This window comes from Oncorhynchus gorbuscha, linkage group LG14 (assembly GCF_021184085.1).
Source record: "Oncorhynchus gorbuscha isolate QuinsamMale2020 ecotype Even-year linkage group LG14, OgorEven_v1.0, whole genome shotgun sequence".
NCBI lineage: Eukaryota > Metazoa > Chordata > Actinopteri > Salmoniformes > Salmonidae > Oncorhynchus > Oncorhynchus gorbuscha.
Window position 1 is genome coordinate 35,518,408 of NC_060186.1, and position 24,413 is coordinate 35,542,820.

Here is a 24,413-nt window from a genome sequence, read left to right on the forward strand (position 1 = left end):
AACACGAGAAAGGCTGGTGTTTCTCCTGAAGTGTGATGAGGTGTTGAGCAATAGACTAGAATATTTGGTAGCTCCTTTTCCCAGCTCTTCCCTTCACTTTTGGCTGTTCTCAAGGCTTTCTTAAGGTATCAATGGAATCACTCGATTTTCCCATTGCTCTTAGGATAAGACAGTGATGCTATGATCCCACACTTTGTCAACCATTTTTTTGAAGTCTGTCCAACGAATTGTCTGCCATTATCTGTAACCACCTCTAGGGGGTATCTAAAGCGTGAAAAGACGTTCAATATCTCTGAATACACTGCATTTGAAGATACTGTATGTCAGATATGACAGTTTGTGGGTAAGAGGTGTAATAGTAAATTATGGTAAGTAGAGTCGTGGCCAAATATATTGGCGCCCTTGCACTTTTCTTAAAGAATTCCTTATTTCTTCTAAAATAAGTTGAAATTTTAAAACTTTTGGTCCCCACACCTTGCTATTTACAACATTGCAGAACCAACTTGATTTTACAAATGTAATTTAGAAAAGAAAGACAAATGACATGGATTTGGACATTTTCCACAGTTTCAAGACTTCATCCTGTTTCGTTGCTTCTTTACAATACTCACTGCAGGTAAGTCGTGTGTGCTAACTGAAAGCACTCTTTGCACATAATCGTGGACTTATCCATTTTTTTCAGTTTAAGGTAAGGGAAGTCGAGATAATGAATCTGCAACGTTGGTCTTTTTCGTGATATGCTCAAACTTGTAGTTGTATGGTTTTGGGCTCCCGAGTGGCACAGCGGTCTAAGGCACTGCATTTTTGTCATCTTTTTGTTTTACATTGTTTCACTTTGAAGACACTATCTCTGAGTGGCGATGGCCCCTAGTAAAATAGACAGTCAACATGGTCTATAATCTATAGTAAGACACTATCTATGAGTGGTGATGGCCCCTAGTAAAATAGACAGTCAACCTGGTCTATAATCTATAGTAAGACACTATCTATGAGTGGTGATGGCCCCTAGTAAAGTAGACAGTCAACATGGGTTATAATCTATAGTAAGACACTATCTATGAGTGGTGATGGCCCCTAGTAAAGTAGACAGTCAACATGGGTTATAATCTATAGTAAGACACCATCTATGAGTGGTGATGGCCCCTAGTAAAATAGACAGTCAACATGGGTTATAATCTATAGTAAGACACTACAGAGGCGATGGCCCCTAGTAAAATAGACAGTCAACATGGGTTATAATCTATAGTAAGACACTATAGAGGCGATGGCCCCTAGTAAAATAGACAGTCAACCTGGTCTATAATCTATAGTAAGACACTATAGAGGCGATGGCCCCTAGTAAAATAGACAGTCAACCTGGTCTATAATCTATAGTAAGACACTATCTATGAGTGGTGATGGCCCCTAGTAAAATAGACAGTCAACCTGGTCTATAATCTATAGTAAGACACTATCTATGAGTGGTGATGGCCCGTAGTAAAATAGACAGTCAACCTGGTCTATAATCTATAGTAAGACACTACAGAGGCGATGGCCCCTAGTAAAGTAGACAGTCATCATGGGTTATAATCTATAGTAAGACACTATCTATGAGTGGCGATGGCCTCTAGTAAAATAGACAGTCAACATGGGTTATAATCTATAGTAAGACACTATAGAGACGATGGCCCCTAGTAAAATAGACAGTCAACCTGGTCTATAATCTATAGTAAGACACCATCTATGAGTGGTGATGGCCCCTAGTAAAATAGACAGTCAACATGGGTTATAATCTATAGTAAGACACCATCTATGAGTGGTGATGGCCCCTAGTAAAATAGACAGTCAACCTGGTCTATAATCTCTAGTAAAACACTATAGAGGCGATGGCCCCTAGTAAATTAGACAGTCAACCTGGTCTATAATCTCTAGTAAGACACTATAGAGACGATGGCCCCTAGTAAAATAGACAGTCAACCTGGTCTATAATCTATAGTAAGACACTATCTATGAGTGGCGATGGCCCCTAGTAAAATAGACAGTCAACGTGGGTTATAATCTATAGTAAGACACTATCTATGAGTGGCGATGGCCCCTAGTAAAGTAGACAGTCAACATGGGTTATAATCTATAGTAAGACACTATAGAGCGATGGCCCTAGTAAAATAGACAGTCAACATGGGTAATATAAAGACTATAGTAAGATAGAGGCCCCTAGTAAAATAGACAGTCATCATGGGTTATAATCTATAGTAAGACACTATGTATGAGTGGCGATGGCCCCTAGTAAAATAGACAGTCAACTTGGGTTATAATCTATAGTAAGACACTATAGAGGCGATGGACAGTCCCTAGTAAAGTAAACAGTCATCATGGGTTATAATCTATAGTAAGACACTATAGAGGCGATGGCCCCTAGTAAAGTACACAGTCATCATGGGTTATAATCTATAGTAAGACACTATAGAGGCGATGGCCCCTAGTAAAGTAGACAGTCATCATGGGTTATAATCTATAGTAAGACACTATAGAGGCGATGGCCCCTAGTAAAATAGACAGTCAACCTGGTCTATAATCTATAGTAAGACACTATCTATGAGTGGTGATGGCCCCTAGTAAAATAGACAGTCAACCTGGTCTATAATCTATAGTAAGACACTATATATGAGTGGTGATGGCCCCTAGTAAAATAGACAGTCAACCTGGTCTATAATCTATAGTAAGACACTATCTATGAGTGGTGATGGCCCCTAGTAAAATAGACAGTCAACCTGGTCTATAATCTATAGTAAGACACTATCTATGAGTGGTGATGGCCCCTAGTAAAGTAGACAGTCAACATGGGTTATAATCTATAGTAAGACACTATCTATGAGTGGTGATGGCCCCTAGTAAAATAGACAGTCAACATGGGTTATAATCTATAGTAAGACACCATCTATGAGTGGTGATGGCACCTAGTAAAATAGACAGTCAACCTGGTCTATAATCTATAGTAAGACACTATCTATGAGTGGTGATGGCCCCTAGTAAAATAGACAGTCAACCTGGTCTATAATCTATAGTAAGACACTATCTATGAGTGGTGATGGCCCCTAGTAAAGTAGACAGTCAACATGGGTTATAATCTATAGTAAGACACCATCTATGAGTGGTGATGGCCCCTAGTAAAATAGACAGTCAACATGGGTTATAATCTATAGTAAGACACCATCTATGAGTGGTGATGGCCCCTAGTAAATTAGACAGTCAACCTGGTCTATAATCTCTAGTAAGACACTATAGAGACGATGGCCCCTAGTAAAATAGACAGTCAACCTGGTCTATAATCTATAGTAAGACACTATCTATGAGTGGCGATGGCCCCTAGTAAAATAGACAGTCAACGTGGGTTATAATCTATAGTAAGACACTATCTATGAGTGGCGATGGCCCCTAGTAAAGTAGACAGTCAACATGGGTTATAATCTATAGTAAGACACTATAGAGGCGATGGCCCCTAGTAAAATAGACAGTCATCATGGGTTATAATCTATAGTAAGACACTATGTATGAGTGGCGATGGCCTCTAGTAAAATAGACAGTCAACTTGGGTTATAATCTATAGTAAGACACTATAGAGGCGATGGCCCCTAGTAAAGTAGACAGTCATCATGGGTTATAATCTATAGTAAAACACTATAGAGGCGATGGCCCCTAGTAAAGTACACAGTCATCATGGGTTATAATCTATAGTAAGACACTATAGAGGCGATGGCCCCTAGTAAAGTAGACAGTCAACCTGGTCTATAATCTATAGTAAGACACTATCTATGAGTGGTGATGGCCCCTAGTAAAGTAGACAGTCAACATGGGTTATAATCTATAGTAAGACACTATCTATGAGTGGTGATGGCCCCTAGTAAAATAGACAGTCAACATGGGTTATAATCTATAGTAAGACACCATCTATGAGTGGTGATGGCCCCTAGTAAAATAGACAGTCAACCTGGTCTATAATCTATAGTAAGACACTATCTATGAGTGGTGATGGCCCCTAGTAAAATAGACAGTCAACCTGGTCTATAATCTATAGTAAGACACTATCTATGAGTGGTGATGGCCCCTAGTAAAGTAGACAGTCAACATGGGTTATAATCTATAGTAAGACACCATCTATGAGTGGTGATGGCCCCTAGTAAAATAGACAGTCAACATGGGTTATAATCTATAGTAAGACACCATCTATGAGTGGTGATGGCCCCTAGTAAAATAGACAGTCAACCTGGTCTATAATCTCTAGTAAAACACTATAGAGGCGATGGCCCCTAGTAAATTAGACAGTCAACCTGGTCTATAATCTCTAGTAAGACACTATAGAGACGATGGCCCCTAGTAAAATAGACAGTCAACCTGGTCTATAATCTATAGTAAGACACTATCTATGAGTGGCGATGGCCCCTAGTAAAGTAGACAGTCAACATGGGTTATAATCTATAGTAAGACACTATAGAGGCGATGGCCCCTAGTAAAATAGACAGTCATCATGGGTTATAATCTATAGTAAGACACTATGTATGAGTGGCGATGGCCTCTAGTAAAATAGACAGTCAACTTGGGTTATAATCTATAGTAAGACACTATAGAGGCGATGGCCCCTAGTAAAGTAGACAGTCATCATGGGTTATAATCTATAGTAAGACACTATAGAGGCGATGGCCCCTAGTAAAGTACACAGTCATCATGGGTTATAATCTATAGTAAGACACTATAGAGGCGATGGCCCCTAGTAAAGTAGACAGTCATCATGGGTTATAATCTATAGTAAGACACTATAGAGGCGATGGCCCCTAGTAAAATAGACAGTCAACCTGGTCTATAATCTATAGTAAGACACTATCTATGAGTGGTGATGGCCCCTAGTAAAATAGACAGTCAACCTGGTCTATAATCTATAGTAAGACACTATATATGAGTGGTGATGGCCCCTAGTAAAATAGACAGTCAACCTGGTCTATAATCTATAGTAAGACACTATCTATGAGTGGTGATGGCCCCTAGTAAAATAGACAGTCAACCTGGTCTATAATCTATAGTAAGACACTATCTATGAGTGGTGATGGCCCCTAGTAAAGTAGACAGTCAACATGGGTTATAATCTATAGTAAGACACTATCTATGAGTGGTGATGGCCCCTAGTAAAATAGACAGTCAACATGGGTTATAATCTATAGTAAGACACCATCTATGAGTGGTGATGGCACCTAGTAAAATAGACAGTCAACCTGGTCTATAATCTATAGTAAGACACTATCTATGAGTGGTGATGGCCCCTAGTAAAATAGACAGTCAACCTGGTCTATAATCTATAGTAAGACACTATCTATGAGTGGTGATGGCCCCTAGTAAAGTAGACAGTCAACATGGGTTATAATCTATAGTAAGACACCATCTATGAGTGGTGATGGCCCCTAGTAAAATAGACAGTCAACATGGGTTATAATCTATAGTAAGACACCATCTATGAGTGGTGATGGCCCCTAGTAAAATAGACAGTCAACCTGGTCTATAATCTCTAGTAGTCAAACACTATAGAGGCGATGGCCCCTAGTAAATTAGACAGTCAACCTGGTCTATAATCTCTAGTAAGACACTATAGAGACGATGGCCCCTAGTAAAATAGACAGTCAACCTGGTCTATAATCTATAGTAAGACACTATCTATGAGTGGCGATGGCCCCTAGTAAAATAGACAGTCAACGTGGGTTATAATCTATAGTAAGACACTATCTATGAGTGGCGATGGCCCCTAGTAAAGTAGACAGTCAACATGGGTTATAATCTATAGTAAGACACTATAGAGGCGATGGCCCCTAGTAAAATAGACAGTCATCATGGGTTATAATCTATAGTAAGACACTATGTATGAGTGGCGATGGCCTCTAGTAAAATAGACAGTCAACTTGGGTTATAATCTATAGTAAGACACTATAGAGGCGATGGCCCCTAGTAAAGTAGACAGTCATCATGGGTTATAATCTATAGTAAGACACTATAGAGGCGATGGCCCCTAGTAAAGTACACAGTCATCATGGGTTATAATCTATAGTAAGACACTATAGAGGCGATGGCCCCTAGTAAAGTAGACAGTCAACCTGGTCTATAATCTATAGTAAGACACTATCTATGAGTGGTGATGGCCCCTAGTAAAGTAGACAGTCAACATGGGTTATAATCTATAGTAAGACACTATCTATGAGTGGTGATGGCCCCTAGTAAAATAGACAGTCAACATGGGTTATAATCTATAGTAAGACACCATCTATGAGTGGTGATGGCCCCTAGTAAAATAGACAGTCAACCTGGTCTATAATCTATAGTAAGACACTATCTATGAGTGGTGATGGCCCCTAGTAAAATAGACAGTCAACCTGGTCTATAATCTATAGTAAGACACTATCTATGAGTGGTGATGGCCCCTAGTAAAGTAGACAGTCAACATGGGTTATAATCTATAGTAAGACACCATCTATGAGTGGTGATGGCCCCTAGTAAAATAGACAGTCAACATGGGTTATAATCTATAGTAAGACACCATCTATGAGTGGTGATGGCCCCTAGTAAAATAGACAGTCAACCTGGTCTATAATCTCTAGTAAAACACTATAGAGGCGATGGCCCCTAGTAAATTAGACAGTCAACCTGGTCTATAATCTCTAGTAAGACACTATAGAGACGATGGCCCCTAGTAAAATAGACAGTCAACCTGGTCTATAATCTATAGTAAGACACTATCTATGAGTGGCGATGGCCCCTAGTAAAATAGACAGTCAACGTGGGTTATAATCTATAGTAAGACACTATCTATGAGTGGCGATGGCCCCTAGTAAAGTAGACAGTCAACATGGGTTATAATCTATAGTAAGACACTATAGAGGCGATGGCCCCTAGTAAAATAGACAGTCATCATGGGTTATAATCTATAGTAAGACACTATGTATGAGTGGCGATGGCCTCTAGTAAAATAGACAGTCAACTTGGGTTATAATCTATAGTAAGACACTATAGAGGCGATGGCCCCTAGTAAAGTAGACAGTCATCATGGGTTATAATCTATAGTAAGACACTATAGAGGCGATGGCCCCTAGTAAAGTACACAGTCATCATGGGTTATAATCTATAGTAAGACACTATAGAGGCGATGGCCCCTAGTAAAGTAGACAGTCAGTCATCATGGGTTATAATCTATAGTAAGACACTATAGAGGCGATGGCCCCTAGTAAAATAGACAGTCAACCTGGTCTATAATCTATAGTAAGACACTATCTATGAGTGGTGATGGCCCCTAGTAAAATAGACAGTCAACCTGGTCTATAATCTATAGTAAGACACTATATATGAGTGGTGATGGCCCCTAGTAAAATAGACAGTCAACCTGGTCTATAATCTATAGTAAGACACTATCTATGAGTGGTGATGGCCCCTAGTAAAATAGACAGTCAACCTGGTCTATAATCTATAGTAAGACACTATCTATGAGTGGTGATGGCCCCTAGTAAAGTAGACAGTCAACATGGGTTATAATCTATAGTAAGACACTATCTATGAGTGGTGATGGCCCCTAGTAAAATAGACAGTCAACATGGGTTATAATCTATAGTAAGACACCATCTATGAGTGGTGATGGCACCTAGTAAAATAGACAGTCAACCTGGTCTATAATCTATAGTAAGACACTATCTATGAGTGGTGATGGCCCCTAGTAAAATAGACAGTCAACCTGGTCTATAATCTATAGTAAGACACTATCTATGAGTGGTGATGGCCCCTAGTAAAGTAGACAGTCAACATGGGTTATAATCTATAGTAAGACACCATCTATGAGTGGTGATGGCCCCTAGTAAAATAGACAGTCAACATGGGTTATAATCTATAGTAAGACACCATCTATGAGTGGTGATGGCCCCTAGTAAAATAGACAGTCAACCTGGTCTATAATCTCTAGTAAAACACTATAGAGGCGATGGCCCCTAGTAAATTAGACAGTCAACCTGGTCTATAATCTCTAGTAAGACACTATAGAGACGATGGCCCCTAGTAAAATAGACAGTCAACCTGGTCTATAATCTATAGTAAGACACTATCTATGAGTGGTGATGGCCCCTAGTAAAATAGACAGTCAACCTGGTCTATAATCTATAGTAAGACACTACAGAGGCGATGGCCCCTAGTAAAGTAGACAGTCATCATGGGTTATAATCTATAGTAAGACACTATCTATGAGTGGCGATGGCCCCTAGTAAAATAGACAGTCAACGTGGGTTATAATCTATAGTAAGACACTATCTATGAGTGGCGATGGCCCCTAATAAAGTAGACAGTCAACATGGGTTATAATCTATAGTAAGACACTATAGAGGCGATGGCCCCTAGTAAAATAGACAGTCATCATGGGTTATAATCTATAGTAAGACACTATGTATGAGTGGCGATGGCCTCTAGTAAAATAGACAGTCAACATGGGTTATAATCTATAGTAAGACACTATAGAGGCGATGGCCCCTAGTAAAGTAGACAGTCATCATGGGTTATAATCTATAGTAAGACACTATAGAGGCGATGGCCCCTAGTAAAGTAGACAGTCATCATGGGTTATAATCTATAGTAAGACACTATAGAGGCGATGGCCCCTAGTAAAGTAGACAGTCATCATGGGTTATAATCTATAGTAAGACACTATCTATGAGTGGCGATGGCCTCTAGTAAAATAGACAGTCAACATGGGTTATAATCTATAGTAAGACACTATAGAGGTGATGGCCCCTAGTAAAGTAGACAGTCAACCTGGTCTATAATCTATAGTAAGACACTATAGAGGCGATGGCCCCTAGTAAAATAGACAGTCAACCTGGTCTATAATCTATAGTAAGACACTATCTATGAGTGGCGATGGCCCCTAGTAAAATAGACAGTCAACCTGGTCTATAATCTATAGTAAGACACTATCTATGAGTGGTGATGGCCCCTAGTAAAATAGACAGTCAACATGGGTTATAATCTATAGTAAGACACCATCTATGAGTGGTGATGGCCCCTAGTAAAATAGACAGTCAACCTGGTCTATAATCTATAGTAAGACACTATCTATGAGTGGTGATGGCCCCTAGTAAAATAGACAGTCAACCTGGTCTATAATCTATAGTAAGACACTATCTATGAGTGGTGATGGCCTCTAGTAAAATAGACAGTCAACATGGGTTATAATCTATAGTAAGACACTACAGAGGCGATGGCCCCTAGTAAAGTAGACAGTCATCATGGGTTATAATCTATAGTAAGACACTATAGAGGCGATGGCCCCTAGTAAAGTAGACAGTCATCATGGGTTATAATCTATAGTAAGACACTATCTATGAGTGGCGATGGCCCCTAGTAAAATAGACAGTCAACCTGGTCTATAATCTATAGTAAGACACTATCTATGAGTGGTGATGGCCCCTACTAAAGTAGACAGTCATCATGGGTTATAATCTATAGTAAAACACTATCTATGAGCACTGCGCCCGGGCCGCCACAGGAGTCGCTGGTGTGCAAGATCCCTACCGGCCAAACCCGGACGACACTAGGCCAATTGTGCGTCGCCCCACGGACCTCCCAGTCACGGCCGGCTGCGACAGAGCCTGGGCGCGAACCCAGAGTCTCTGGTGGCACAGCTAGCGCTGCGATGCAGTGCCCTAGACCACTGCACCACCTGGGAGGCCCTATGCTAGTAGTTCTTGCCTAAGAAAATGTGTGTGGTTCCCATTTAATTCAGTAAAAGTACTTTCTGTAGTGCCTCTTTCAGCCCTTATGCTGCCAGTCATCCAGTCATTTATGATGCAGTACTGTCACTTTATTTAGGCTACTCAATGTCTCATAGGTTTATCATGCAAACATTTCATGCAAACAAACACTTCTTACTCATTATGTTTGTACAAATACAAAACTTTCAATCAATCATTCGACCAATCAATCATTGTGTCATCACTATAATTTCCATTCCGACATTCTATCCATCACAGTGTCATTCTATACTGTCGAAGTACAGTTCTAGGTCATTGTGCATACCGTATGTAGGTCATATGAACTTCATCCACAACAATTCTGACGATTTTGTAGCTGTATAGGACTGAGACCAACACATCTCTCCCTGTCTTCCCCAACCAGCTCTCCGGACTTCCAAAGACAAGGTCCCAAGCATATAGCGTTCTTATCTTTATCCACAACCACCGCTCTGTGACTCAGGACTGTTGCCTCATTTGTTCCTCTGTCCACCACTGCTTTCCTTGCTTTTTGAAGACCAGAACTAGCTACGTAGCTAGCTGGTAAAGGAGGCTTTTTCCTCAAAGCCTAACACTTCCTCCTCTCTCACAAAGGCTTCACGTACATGTTAACAGTCTTTCATCTCTCATCGCCATAAATGTGTTGTTGAATTAAATAAATAGTCCTGGTTCTCGTTTAACTCGCTTTAATAATAACTAATAATGATACAAGTTTCACGGTTCAAAGCCATTCCAGCTCGAACGATGAACACTGTAGTGATGTCTTCATTCTTATACCAGCTAGGCAATCTCGTGACATAGTTTATTCAACTATGCTACAACCTTTTTGTCATTGTTGTTGTTGTTTTCTATGGAGGGGAAGATGATAATAATGCATGAACATGTACGTTCAATGTCTTAAACAATATCAGGGACGTTATTATGTTCTGTTTGTTGACAAGATTTTGGAGAGTAATTATTTTCATTATTTTTATTTTATTTTAACCTTTATTTAACTAGGCAAGTCAGTTAAGAATACATTCTTATTTACAACTACGGTCTACCCCGACCAAACCCGGACAATGCTGGGCCAATTGTGCGCCGCACTATGGGACTACCGATCACGGCCAGTTGTGATACAGCCTGGAAGGGGTAGATGTCTTCGTTTTTGCAAATGTATTGAAAATTAAGTACAGAAATATCTCATTTACATAAGTATTCACACCCATGAGTCAATTCATGTTAGAATCACGCTTGGCAGCGATTACAGCAGTCTTTCTCTGTAAGTCTCTGGATTGTACAATATTTGCACATTATTATTTTATTTCTTTTAATTAAGCTCTGTCAAGTTATTTGTGATCATTGCTAGACAGCTATTTAAGTGAAAACTGTAACTAGGCCTCTCAGAAACATTCGATGTCATCTTGGTAAGCAACTCCGGCGTATATTTGGCCTTGTTTTTTAGGTTATTGTCCTGCTGAAAGGTGAATTTGTCTACCAGTGTCTCTTGGAAAGCAGACTGAACCAGGTTTTCCTCTAGGATTTTGCCTGTGCTTAGCTCTTTGACAAACATACCCATAACATGATGCAGCCACTACCATGCTGTGGATAAATCTATGATTGAAAGTCACTGTTCGACTGAGGGACCTTACAGATAATTGCATGTGTGGGGTACAATGATTAGGTGGTCATTCAAAAATCATGTTAAACACTAATTGCTGTCACGATGGTCGTAAGAACATTCGGACCAAGGCGCAGCGTGATATGGGTTCCACATATTTATTGAAGTGAAATGCACAAAACAATAAAGAGCAAATGAAACATGATGTCACTGAAGTGCTCACAGGTGTAATGTAGTTCGTCTGCTGTTTGAAGAGAGTCAGACCGAAATGCAGCGTGTAGGTTACTCATGACTTTTAATGAAGAAAATAGCGGTACATGAAATAACTGAAAATACGAAAACAACAAACGAGTGAAACTAATTACAGCCTATCTGGTGACTAACACAAAGACAGGTACAATCACCCACGAAATACAACGCGCACTCAGGCTGCCTAAATACGGTTCCCAATCCGAGACAACGAGAATCAGCTGACTCCAATTAGGAATCGCCTCAGGCAGCCAAGCCTAACTAGACACACCCCTAATAATACACACTCCCAATTAATACAACCCCAATACGAAATACAACATATAAACCCATGTCACACCCTGGCCTACCCAAACATATAACAAAAACACAAGATACAATGACCAAGGCGTGACAACAGGCAACTACACAAGAACAAGATCCCACAAAACACAGTGGGGAAATGGCTGCCTAAATATGATCCCTAATCAGAGACAACGATAAACAGCTGCCTCCATACCAGGCCAACATAGAAATTAACACCCTAGATTACCCACCATAGTCACACCCCGACTTAACCAAAATAGAGAATAAAAAGGATCTCTTTGGTCTGAATCAAGACATTTGAACTTTTTATTTTGAATGAATCTGTAAACATGACTAAAAACATAATTCCCCTTTAACATTATGGGGTATTTTGTGTAGGCCAGTGACACAATCTCAATGTAATCTGTGAGGACAGATGCTGGAGACGAGAAGCAAGTACAGGGAATGAACATGAACAGGAACAAGGGAAAACAAAATTACAATAATGCTGACTCATGGATAAAACAGACAGATATAGGGAAGGCAATCAAAACGTGAAGGAGTCCAGGTGAGTCCAATGAGTGCAGATGAGAGGGCAAACGGGATCAGGCGTGACAGTAATCCCCCCTCTAGGGGCGCCACCCGTTGTCCCAGCTGGGCGAGCCTGACGGGCCGGGCAAGGCATGGGCGCTGGACTAGCCGGCTGAGGCGTAGAAGCACAACAAGTCGGCTGAGGCGTGGGATCCTGACGATCCATCTGAGGCGTGAAAGCCTGATGATCTCGCTGAGATGTGGGAGCCTGATGAGCCTGCTGAGGCAAAGCAACATCACACCTCCTCCTCCATGCTTCATGTGGGAACCACACATGCAGAGATCATCCATTCACCTACTCTGCATCTCACAGAGACACGGCAGTTGGAACAAAAAATCTCAAATTTGGACCCAGATCAAAGGACAGATTTACACCGGTCTAATGGCCATTGCTCGTGTTTCTTGGCCCAAGCAAGTCTCTTCGTCTTATTGGTGTCCTTTAGTAGTGGTTTCTTTGCAGCAATTCAACCATGAAGGCCTGATTCACGCAGTCTCCTCTGAACAGTTGATGTTGAGGTGTGTCTGTTACTTGAACTCTGTGAAGCAGTTATTTGGGCTACAATTTCTGAGGCTGGTAATTTTATTGAAACACTCACTCCCTGAACTTGCTTCCTGACTCTCAGCGCACATTGTTAATATTTACAGGCTCTTTAAGCCGGTAAATATTGTTTGTCTTTTCTTATTATCTGCTAAGCCCTTATAATTTGAACAGGCTCTACTTATTTCACCTTTGACCTTTCTGATTGGAACATATGTCATTGATGGCTTTGGTATGCGGATAAGGCTGTTTTCTAGTGCCTGAACAGTCAAATTTCTCCCAGAAAGGTTGTGTTCCAGGAAAAGAGATAGCCTTTTTCAAGATGGAATGAGGAAATCCATATGTGGTTGTTTGACTGGGGAGGTGAGTAGGACAACAGGAGAATGACTATCCAAACCAATTGGACCTTTCTTGACCATTCTGTTTGTAGAGTATGGTAGGCCAAAGAATACAAACCCATCATGCCTACTATATTTATAGCGTTTGTAAGTTCAGATACATTTTGCCTACTGTAAATTTGAACACAGCTTTCACCCGATGTGACTCCTCCAAAGCTCTGTGTGGTGACTTTATAAGTTTGACACAAAATTGAATGGTGCACAGGGGCATTCATGTTGCGAGTTCGTCGTCACACATTGTCAACACGAACCCTCATTCGTTTCTAACAAAGAATATAGAGCGGCAGATGAGGGTGGTGAATTAGGGAGGCTGTGTTTTAGGTTTCCCATGCCTGAACAAGCTGTCATTGTTTTAGCCTGAGCCAGTTTGCTCGAGAATGTTGTGGGCCTGACAATGGGACTGCAGCCCTGGTTCCACAGTGATGGGGGGGGGGCTGGGGAAACGGGCTGGACAGAGCCTGTGTCCCAAATGGCATGCTATTGCCTATATATGGGCCCTGGCCTCAGGTAGTGCACTATATAGGGAATAGGGTGGCATTTGGGACACAGACAAAGTCAGTCCATTTCCCTCAGGCACTCATGTAGAACAATCTGGACGAGAACGGTCTAAATCAAGCTTTGCCAAACCAAAACATAAACTCATTGGGGACCCAGGACTGAGTTTCGGGAACACTGGTCTGAATGATGGCTGTACAAATGAGGTCCAAATGAGGTCAATTTGGAGGACTATTATAGGTCCATTTTGTCATAATGAGCCTGTACAGACAAAATATATGGCTATAATGGATTTCTGAAATCTAATTGAGAATGTCACAGCAACTCAGTTTGCAGTTACTGTATCTATGAATCCAAACCTTTTTACCATTGTTCTATTCCTGTGCCGTTTTTACCCCGAAGTGATTGATTTGATCCACTTACTCAGAGAAAGTGTGAAATAGCAGGGATATGTATGTGTGACAATGTACAGTATATGCTAACATTATGATAAAACCTTCTGTTCTCTCACAGCACCTTCGCAGTTTGGCCCAGAGGCGTCGTTCCGCCCCCTCCCTGGCTTTTGAGAAGGCTCTGGGCAGCATGCCATGGTGCTCCGTCAGGTGAGTTTGCTCTGCTCCTCTCTACTCTGTTATCACAGTAGTATCTGCTGCTCCCACCCGTCCCAGGGGGCATTAGAAAGCCCCTCCACTCACAGCCAGCTGCCACTTCGTCAGATTCAATGGATACAAATTGGATAAAAAGATTTTAATGGAAAGAAATGGGATAGAAAGGTATTTCGAACTTCAATGGATAGGCATACCTCTATTCGTTACAATCTTTTTGTTTGAATTTTCTCACTTTGATACACATTTATGAACTTCGCTTCTAAACCTCCCTCACTTACATGTAAAAAGACTTGGCTTTATTCATTACCGTTGAACTATTTCTTCAAAAGCAAAGCACAAAGAGTAATTCCAAGAGACATGTCATTTAGACAAGAACACATTATTTTATTGTAACTAAAACATCATTTCATAGGCTTTCATACATACAGTACATGACATACAGTACCAGTCAAAAGTTTGGACACTTTTTCTTTATTTTGACTATTTTCTACATTGTAGAAAAATAGTGAAGACATAACTATGAAATAACACATGGAATCATGTAGTAACCAAAAAAGTGTTAAACAAATCAAAATATATTTTATATTTGATCTTCAAATAGCCACCCTTTGCCTTGATGACAGCTTTGTGCACTCCTGGCATTCTCTCAACCAGCTTCATGAGGTAGTCACCTGGAATGCATTTCAACTAGCAGGTGTGACTTGTTAAGTTAGTTTATTGAATTTCTTAATACGTTTGAGCCAATCAGTTGTGACTAGGTAGAGGTGGTATACAGAAGAAAGCCCTATTTGGTAAAAGACCAAGTCCATATGGCAAAAACGTCTCAAATAAGCAAAGATAAATGACAGTCCATTTCTTTGACTGACCTTCATGTCTTAATCAGGAAAATGTCAAGAACTTTGAAAGTGTACCTAAGTGCAGTCGCAAAAACCATCAAGCGCTATGATGAAACTGGTTCTCATGAGAACCGCCACAGAACCGGAAGACCCAGAGCTACCTCTGCTGCAGAGGATAAGTTCATTAGTTACCTGCCTCAGAAATTGCAGCCCAAATAGATGCTTCACTGAGTTCAATTAACAGACACATCTCAACATCTGTTCAGATGAGACTGCGTAAATCAGGCCTTCATGGTTGAATTTCTGCAAAGAAACTACTACTCAAGGACGCCAATAAGAAGAGACTTGCTAAGGGCCAAGAAATACGAGCAATGGCCATTAGACTGGTGGAAATCTGTCCTTTGGTCTGAGTCCAAATTTGAGATTTTTGGTTCCAACCGCCGTGTCTTTGTGAGACGCAGAGTAGGTGAATGGATGATCTCCGCATGTATGGGTCCCACTTTGAAGCAAGGAGGTGTGATGGTTTGGGGGTGCTTTGCTGGTGACGCTGTTGCTGATTTAGAATTCAAGGCACGCTTAACCAGCATGGCTACCACAGCATTTTGCAGCAATACACCATGCCATCTGGTTTGCCCTTAGTCACACTATTATTTGTTTTCAACAGGATAATGACCCAAAACACACCTCCAGGCTGTGTAAGGGCTATTTGACCAAGAAGGAGAGTGTTGGAATGCTGCATCAGATGACTTGGCCTCCACAATTACTCAACCCAATTGAGATGGTTTGGGATGAGATGTACCGCAGAGTGATGGAAAAGCTACCAACAAGTGCTCAGCATACGTGGGAACTCCTTCAAGACCGCTGGAAAGAATTCCAGGTGAAGCTGGTTGAGAGAATGCCAAGCGTGTGCAAAGCTGTCAACAAGGCAAAGGGTTGCTTCTTTGAAGAATCTCAAAACATGTTGATTTGTATAACACTTTTTGTGGTTACTACATGATTCCATGTGTTAATCGTTTTGATGTCTTCACCATTCTACAATGTAGAAAATAGTAAAAAATTAAGAAAAACCCTTGAATGAGTAGGTGTCAACTTTTGACTGGTACTGTACGAACAAACATAAACTCAAACTTCCCTCTGCTGTGACCACTAGTTGGATGGTGTCACTATGCCTCCCAGTGACACATCAGTCGGTGTAAAGGGGGCTGCAATGCCCACTCTCTAAACCCACTCAGGGCTCCCTCGTCACTCCCAATGTTCAAGACTAGGGGAACTCTGTTTCTTCAGACAGATTAGGGGGGGATGGAAAATGAAGTCAGAAAACAAACAAGTGCGGGGGTTGTGAGGAATGGCGAAGATACAAAAAAAACATGATATTTACTTTATTTGTTTTAATGAACCATATTAAATATCAGGACAAAGGCGAATAATCTAATAACCCCAGCAATAACTGACTGTCCATCACATTACATATTCAAGGTCAGTCTTTGAACATAAAGTGTTCTTCCCAGCCTGTGGTTCAAGGGATTACTAGTAAAAGCAATCCATATAAGGTTGATCTAATGTGGCTCACATTAATACAGTACTTTGACAACTGGTTGCTGACAACTATGCCCATCAATTTTTTTTCTCATATATCGAACACTACCCAGTGGTGGAAAAATTACTCAAGTGAAAGTCACCCAGTAAACTAATAATTGAGTAAAATTATTTGTTTTAAAATATACTTATGTATCAAAAGTTAAATTCCTTATATTAAGTAAACCAGACACCACTATTACATTTTTTATTTCCAGATAGCCAGGGGCACACTCCAACAACCAGACATCATTGTTACGTCCGTCGTTAGATGAATGAGACCAAAGCGCATTGTGGAAAGTGTTCATGATTTTTAATGCTGAACTCCGACAAAACAACAAAATACAAAACCGAACGTAAAGTTCTGCAGGGCTAGACAACTATGCAAAAACAAGTTCCCACAATCTAAGGTGGGAAAAAGGGCTGCCTAAGTATGATCCCCAATCAGAGACAACGATAAACAGCTGCCTCTGATTGGGAACGATACTTGGCCAAAAAAGAAATACAAACACAGATTTGCCCACCCAAGTCACACCCTAACCTAACCAAATAGAGAATAAAAAAGGCTTTCTAAGGTTAGGGCGTGACATTAATTTACAAATGACGCATGTGTTTTAAGTGATTCAACCTGAACAGCAGCAGTATGGATGACCAGGGATGTTCTCTTGTTAAGTGCATAAATGTTTCCATTTTCTTGTCCTGCTAAGCATTCAAAATGTAACGAATAGCTTTGGGTATAAGGGAAAATGTATGGGGTAAAAAGTACATTTATTTTCTTTAGGAATGTAGTGAAGTAACATAAAAAGTTGTCAAAAATAGAAATAGTAGGGCCTCCTGAGTGGTGCAGCGGTCTAAGGCAGTGCTTGAGGCATTACTACAGACCTGGTTCGATCCCAGGTTGTCACAGCCGGCCGTGACCGAGAGACCCACGAGCCGGCGCACAATTGGCCCAGCGCCATCCGGGTTAGGGATTTCGTTGTCCCATCGCATTCTAGCGACTCCTTGTGGTGGGCCGGGCGCCTACAAGATGACTTTGGTCACCAGCTGGACGGTGTTTCCTCCGACACATTGGTGCGTCTGGCATCCGGGTTATGCGAGCATTGTCAAGAAGCACTGCAGCTTAGCAGGGTAGTGGATGCATGGCTCTGACCTTGACCTCTCCCGAGTCCGTAGGGGAGTTGCAGCGATGGGACAAAACTGTAACAACTACCAATTGGGGAGAAAAAAGGGGTTAAAGTACAAAAAATATATATGTAAATAGTAAAAGTACAAAAAATATATATGTAAATAGTAAAAGTACAAAAAATATATATGTAAATAGTAAAAGTACAAAAAATATATATGTAAATAGTAAAAGTACAAAAAATATATATGTAAATAGTTAAAGTACAAAAAATATATATGTAAATAGTAAAAGTACAAAAAATATATACCCCAAAAAACTACTTTAAATAAAAATACTTGAAATTACTACCGAAGTACTTTACACCATTGACACTACCATCTCAAATTCAACCAATGTATTACAAATGTTTTTTAAACTATACAAAAAAAATGAAGAGTTTATAAAATACTTTAAAACCCTTTCATAAAGCAATAGACAATTCCAATATAAATGACAATTTATATGGTTTCATCATGTGGATTCATTTATGGAATTTTCCAAATGACTGAATGATGTCTGGAACACAAAATCAGTCTTTGATCAGCCCCAACAGTAGTTCACACCAAGACCACCACAGTTACAAACGGACAAGTGGGGTCCACTCCAACCAGACAACCTAACTTCATCAGAGACGTCACACTCCCACCCGTTCAACACAAAAGCAAGTGAACCCTAAGCTACAGTGAGGGGGCGGCGGATGCTAGTTTCACTACAGTGGGTGAGACAAGTGTCTTTGACGTAGAACATATCAGACATGGAAATATGATCTTTAAGCCTATACTGATCATGTTGAAGTATGCTACGTAGAGATGTCGTGTAGGCACTGTGTTTAGTGGTAAGGCCAAGTAGGTCAGCGGGTGTAGCCTAGGAGAGTCCCTCTGTGATATAGATTTGAATATCTGTACAAAAAACACACATTGAAAGAGGGACATGAAGATATGGAACACAGAATACAATGTGAATTCTCAAAACCATTTCTCTAATGCTATTTACTTCATGTTCATAAAAGATAAATAATAGTTAGCCATAACTTATACGTTTTCCATAAATGAACAAAGCATGAATGATACTGAATGATTTTGTTTACACTGTAAAACATTATGTAATGAGTGAGAATATATTTTTGTTCTCAAGAAGATTAGCAACATTGTAAAATGTTAATTGCTACTTGTTTTCCGTGAGATACAAGCAACATCTTTATTGTTAATAATGATTGTGGGAGGCAAGAAAGGTTTAAAGGTCAGAGGGAAACTGAGAAGAGTGAGGGTGTTTGAGTGTGAGGGAGGTGAGAGTTCTAACCTCATCTGATGTGTAATAGGAAATAAAAGAACAAACTTGAATATGAAAACTGTCTTTCAAAGCCACACATACCATTTCACAGAGTCCTTAAATGCATTTGATTTCATACAACATGCCCATGTGAGATTCATAGCAACAGGCTGGAAGCCAATTGCCATGTGCTCCTCTCTGGCCTCTAGGTCACCAGGCTGCTCGTTATGGCGCACACCTGTCACCATCGTTACGTGCACCTGCGTGTCTTCAGACTCACCTGGACTCCATCACCTCCCTGGTTAACTTCCCTATATATGTCACTCCCTTTGGATCCTTCCCCAGGCGTTATTGTTTCTGTATTATGTCTGTGTGCTGTTAGTGTTTCTTGTTTTGTATTATGTTGCATTTATTTAAACACTCACTCCCTGAACTTGCTTACCGACTCTCAGCGCACATCGTTACACCAATATGAAGATATATGTATTTGCTCTACGTTTTGCATAAGTGTGTCATCTCATTCTGTGTCTAAATGTCTGCACTCTGGTATGCTCCCATGGTGATTTAATCAGACACACACAAAATACAACTTTTTGATCCGAGTTGGATCTTCGTCAGGTTATCCCGAAACGTTGGCTTTGTGTCTAATTAAGTTACCATAGGAGCATACCAGATTTGCTGACATATATATTTTTTATTTGATATGTTCTTCTGTCCTATTGGATGTGGCTGTGCATATTTCTCTTTATACATTACCATACACAATAGTTTCATCTGTTGCTGGCCCTAAAACAACCAAGTGGACAAAGCGGGGCAAATATGATGGAAATTATGTCATAATAACCCGTTTTGTCCATTGGGAAATATGTGATACAATTTCCAGTATACATCACAACAACCTCGCAGTAATGAAAACCTGTGCTAAGCCCATGTTCAGTAGTGGTAACACACCCAGTGCTGTTACATGCATGCCTCCCCACAGGAGAACGGGGTTCAATCCCTGTGTCCTCCTTTCCTCATCTTCCCCATTAACTTCTGTGCTGTCTAAATAAAGCATAAAAACACTGTCGATCTGAATAATAAAATCTATAATTTAAAAATAAGTCATAATGAAAAACTTGCCTAACATTGATCTGCTGGTAGTGTAGGCCCTGTGTGTTAAAATAACTGACCTAAAATGCCCCCCAAAACGTATGAAACAATTCTGAAGTTTTGATGACAAATGATCTGATGTGGTCATATGGCAAAAATGAAAACTGACCCTTAAATCCACCCACACACGTACCATGCAGGCACACAAACATAGTTCCTCCATAGTTCTGACCCCCACTCTCTCTACCCTAGGGAGGAGGCGCCATGCTGGGTGTCGATGGAGCAATGCCCTTTCGTCCTGGGCCTTAGCAGTGAGAATGCGGAGCTGGTCCTGGACGCCTGTGTTCAGATCACAGAAGGCATGAAGACCCGAAGGAGACAACTCTTCCTCTTCAGCGACGTGATCGCCATCACCATGCTCAAGTAAGATATGGAACATGATTAGAACACAAACCAACACATAAACTCCCTTTTCAAACGTCCCCTTTTCAGGACCCTGTTTTTCAAAGATAATTCAGAAAAATCCAAACAACTTCATCTTCATTGTAAAGGGTTTAAACGTTTCCCATGCTTGTTCAATGACCAATAAACAATTAATGGACATGCACCATTTGTGAAAAGGCCTGTCTACTGACTCTGAAAAACACTAAATGAAGATGCCCAGGGTCCCTGCTCATCTGTTTGAACGTGCCTTAGGCATGCTGCAAGGAGGCATGAGGACTGCAGATGTGGCCAGGGCAATAAATTGCAATGTCCGTACTGTGAGACACCTGAGACAGCACTACAGGGAGACAGGGTGGACAGCTAATCGTCCTCGTAGTGACAGACCACGTGTAAAAACACCTGTACATCTGAAAATCACACCTGCGGGACAGGTACAGGATGGCAACAACAACTGCCTGAGTTACACCAGGAACGCACAATCCCTCCATCAGTGCTCAGACTGTCCGCAATAGGCTGAGAGAGGCTGGACTGAGGGCTTGTAGGCCTTTTGTAAGGCAGGTCCTCACTAGATATCACCAACAACAACGTTGCCTATGGGCACAAACCCACCGTCGCTGGACCAGACAGGACTGGCAAAAAGTGATCTTCACTCACGAGTCGCGGTTTTGTCTCACCAGGGGTGATGGTCGGATTTGCGTTTATCGGCGAAGGAATGAGCGTTACACCGAGGCCTGTACTCTGGAGCGGGATCGATTTGGATGTGGAGGGCCCGTCATGGTCTGGGGCGGTGTGTCACAGCATCATCGGACTGAGCTTGTTGTCATTGCAGGCAATTTCAACGCTGTGCGTTACAGGGAAGACATACTCCTCCCTCATGTGGTACCCTTCCTGCAGGCTCACCCTGACATGACCCTCCAGCATGACAATGCCACCAGTCATACTGCTCATCCAGGGGGGTGGGGTTCCTGCAAGACAGGAATGTCAGTGTTCTGTCATGGCCAGCGAAGAGCCCGGATCTCAATCCAATTTAGCACATCTGGGACCTGTTGGGTCGGAGGGCGAGGGCTATGACCATTCCCCCCAGAAATGTCCAGGAACTTGCAGGTGCCTTGGTGGAAGAGTGGGGTAACATCTCACAGCAAGAACTGGCAAATCTGGTGCAGTCCATAAGGAGGAGATGCACTGGAGTACTTCTTATGGGCAGGTAGCGTTTACTTATGCACACTTTTCATCCGGACATGAAAATACTGCCCCCTACCCAAGAGAGATTAATGCCACAGGTGGCCACACCATATACTGACTGTTACTTTTGATTTTGACCTCCCCCTTTGTTCAGGGACACATTTTTCAATTTCTGTTAGTCACATGTCTCTGGAACTTGTTCAGTTTATGTTTTAGTTGTTGAATCTTGTTATGTTCATACAAATATTTGTTAAGTTTGCTGAAAATAAATGCAGAGGATGTTTCTTTTTTTGCTTTTTTTGAGTTTATTTATACTGTCTGCATAGCAACACACACAGACACCACATAGATGTGAGTCTGAGTTTTGCTTTCAGAGAACAGAACTGATTTACCTCCATTTCCTCTCCCCTAAGTCCTTCACTCTCTCTTCTTCTTCCCACCCTCCATTAATTCTGCATCCTATATGGTAATCTATATAGCCCAGCTCATATGGAGGGAATTCGGTGCCAGTCGCACCGGTTTGTTTCAAGAACTGCAACGCAGTTCAAGAATGGTCCACCGCCCAAAGGACATCCAGCCAACTTGACACAACTGTGGAAGCATTGGAGTCAACATGAGCCAGCATGCCTGTGGAACGCTTTCGACACCTTGTCGAGTCCATACCCTGACGAATTGAGGCTGTTCTGACAGCACACACGTGACTGAAGACAGATCCTCAATACAGTTGATGCTAGGCTTTACACAAAATCCTGTTCCCTCAACAAGGCCTACAGTAAGTGCGTGGGTCTATGGATCCACACGCGACAAGGTGACAGTTTCAACATTGTAGCTAACCAAAAATGGTGAACTAGGCCTTGAGTGAGTTCCTTCCTACTCACGAGCTGACAGGCAGACAGGCACAGGAAGCTGATCATGGAACACAATGCATTCATAAAGAGAGAGAAATCAGATAATTTCCTGTTTCTGAGTGATAAGCAAACAATCACTGGTTTAGAAATAGATGACAATAATGAGGAATACATTAGTACCTATAGCAACCATTGGGATAGAGACGTGGATTGTGCAGGTTTCTCGGCTTGATGAGCTGAGATACAGTCAGGCCTGATGAAAACATTAACTGACTCTCTAAATTCTCAACCTGCTAGCCCTCATATAGCATCCATGATCACATAATCCTCTCTCTCTCTCTCTCTCTCTCTCTCTCTCTCTCTCTCTCTCTCTCTCTCTCTCTCTCTCTCTCTCTCTCTCTCTCTCTCTCTCTCTCTCTCTCTCTCTCTCTCTCTCTCTCATATTTAGGTCCAGTGCTAGCTACCGTCTGAAGCACAGGGTGAGTCTGGAAGATCTGTGGCTTTATGGCTTTGAGGACGAGGAGGAAGAGGGAGGAGGGGGAGAGATTGACCTCAGGACGTCCCTGGTCCTGGCCTGGCCCCTTGCCTTCTGTGTGGTGTCCTTCCAGTGAGCAACAGCCGTCCTCTGTGTGCATACATGAGTGCACACTCATACATGTGCACACACACACAGATGCGTAGGCAGACACTCAGGCAGGCAGGTGCACACAAAAACATATTGAGTTTCTTAAAGGCCCAGTGCAGTCAAAAACGTGATTTTTTGCCCCCTTGTTTTTTATATATTTACACACTATGAGGTTGGAATATTATTGTGAATTTGTGAAAATCATGATAATGCCCTTCTAGTGTAAGAGCTGTTTCAAAAGTCCCCCTGAAATTTCAGCCTGTTTTGGTGGGATGGAGTTTTGGCCTTCAATGGTGACATCACTATTCGGTAAATTAAGAAACAGAGTTCCAAGCCTCTCTGTCAATAACAGCAAACTTTCCGTTTTCCCCTCCCCATTCAAAATTCTTGCTTGAGAAATTGCCCTTTGCCAAGAAGCTATTGTTGTTTCTTTTTGACCATTTTAATCATAGTAAGGTACCCAGAAATGATTTCATATTGAGATAAAAACAGCTGCATTTGACCTGGTTTGGATGGTCTCCATAAGATTATGAATGAAATAGGGAAATGAGGACACTCTACACCATCACAAGATAATGGCTGGTGAAAGAGGAAGTGTTGAAGACGACAATCAGACCTAGGATCACATGTCAGGGGCTTTACAGCACTGGACTTTATCAGGAAGACTATCTTTGAAATAAAGAGGAAGTGTTGAAATTGCATGGTACCAAATAGACACAACATTGAACAAAAAACAATTGAAAGGGGATGGAATAGTGATTGAGTATCAATGAGTGTCTGTTTTGATCAGTAATAATAGCTATCCTTCGTTGGTGTAAATGTGGGACATTTAGT

General features: G+C 41.3%; 1 protein-coding gene across 1 annotated transcript in view; it reads left to right on the plus strand.

Moving 5' to 3' along the window:
* The window catches only part of LOC123994855 (T-cell activation Rho GTPase-activating protein-like), a 49,728-nt gene that overhangs the window by 17,118 nt on the left and 8,197 nt on the right, over positions 1-24,413 (plus strand). The window contains exons 2-4 of the mRNA XM_046297908.1: positions 14,449-14,537; positions 20,733-20,903; positions 23,403-23,561. Of these exons, the coding sequence (XP_046153864.1) occupies positions 14,449-14,537; positions 20,733-20,903; positions 23,403-23,561 (419 nt within the window). The remainder of the gene's footprint in view (positions 1-14,448; positions 14,538-20,732; positions 20,904-23,402; positions 23,562-24,413) is intronic.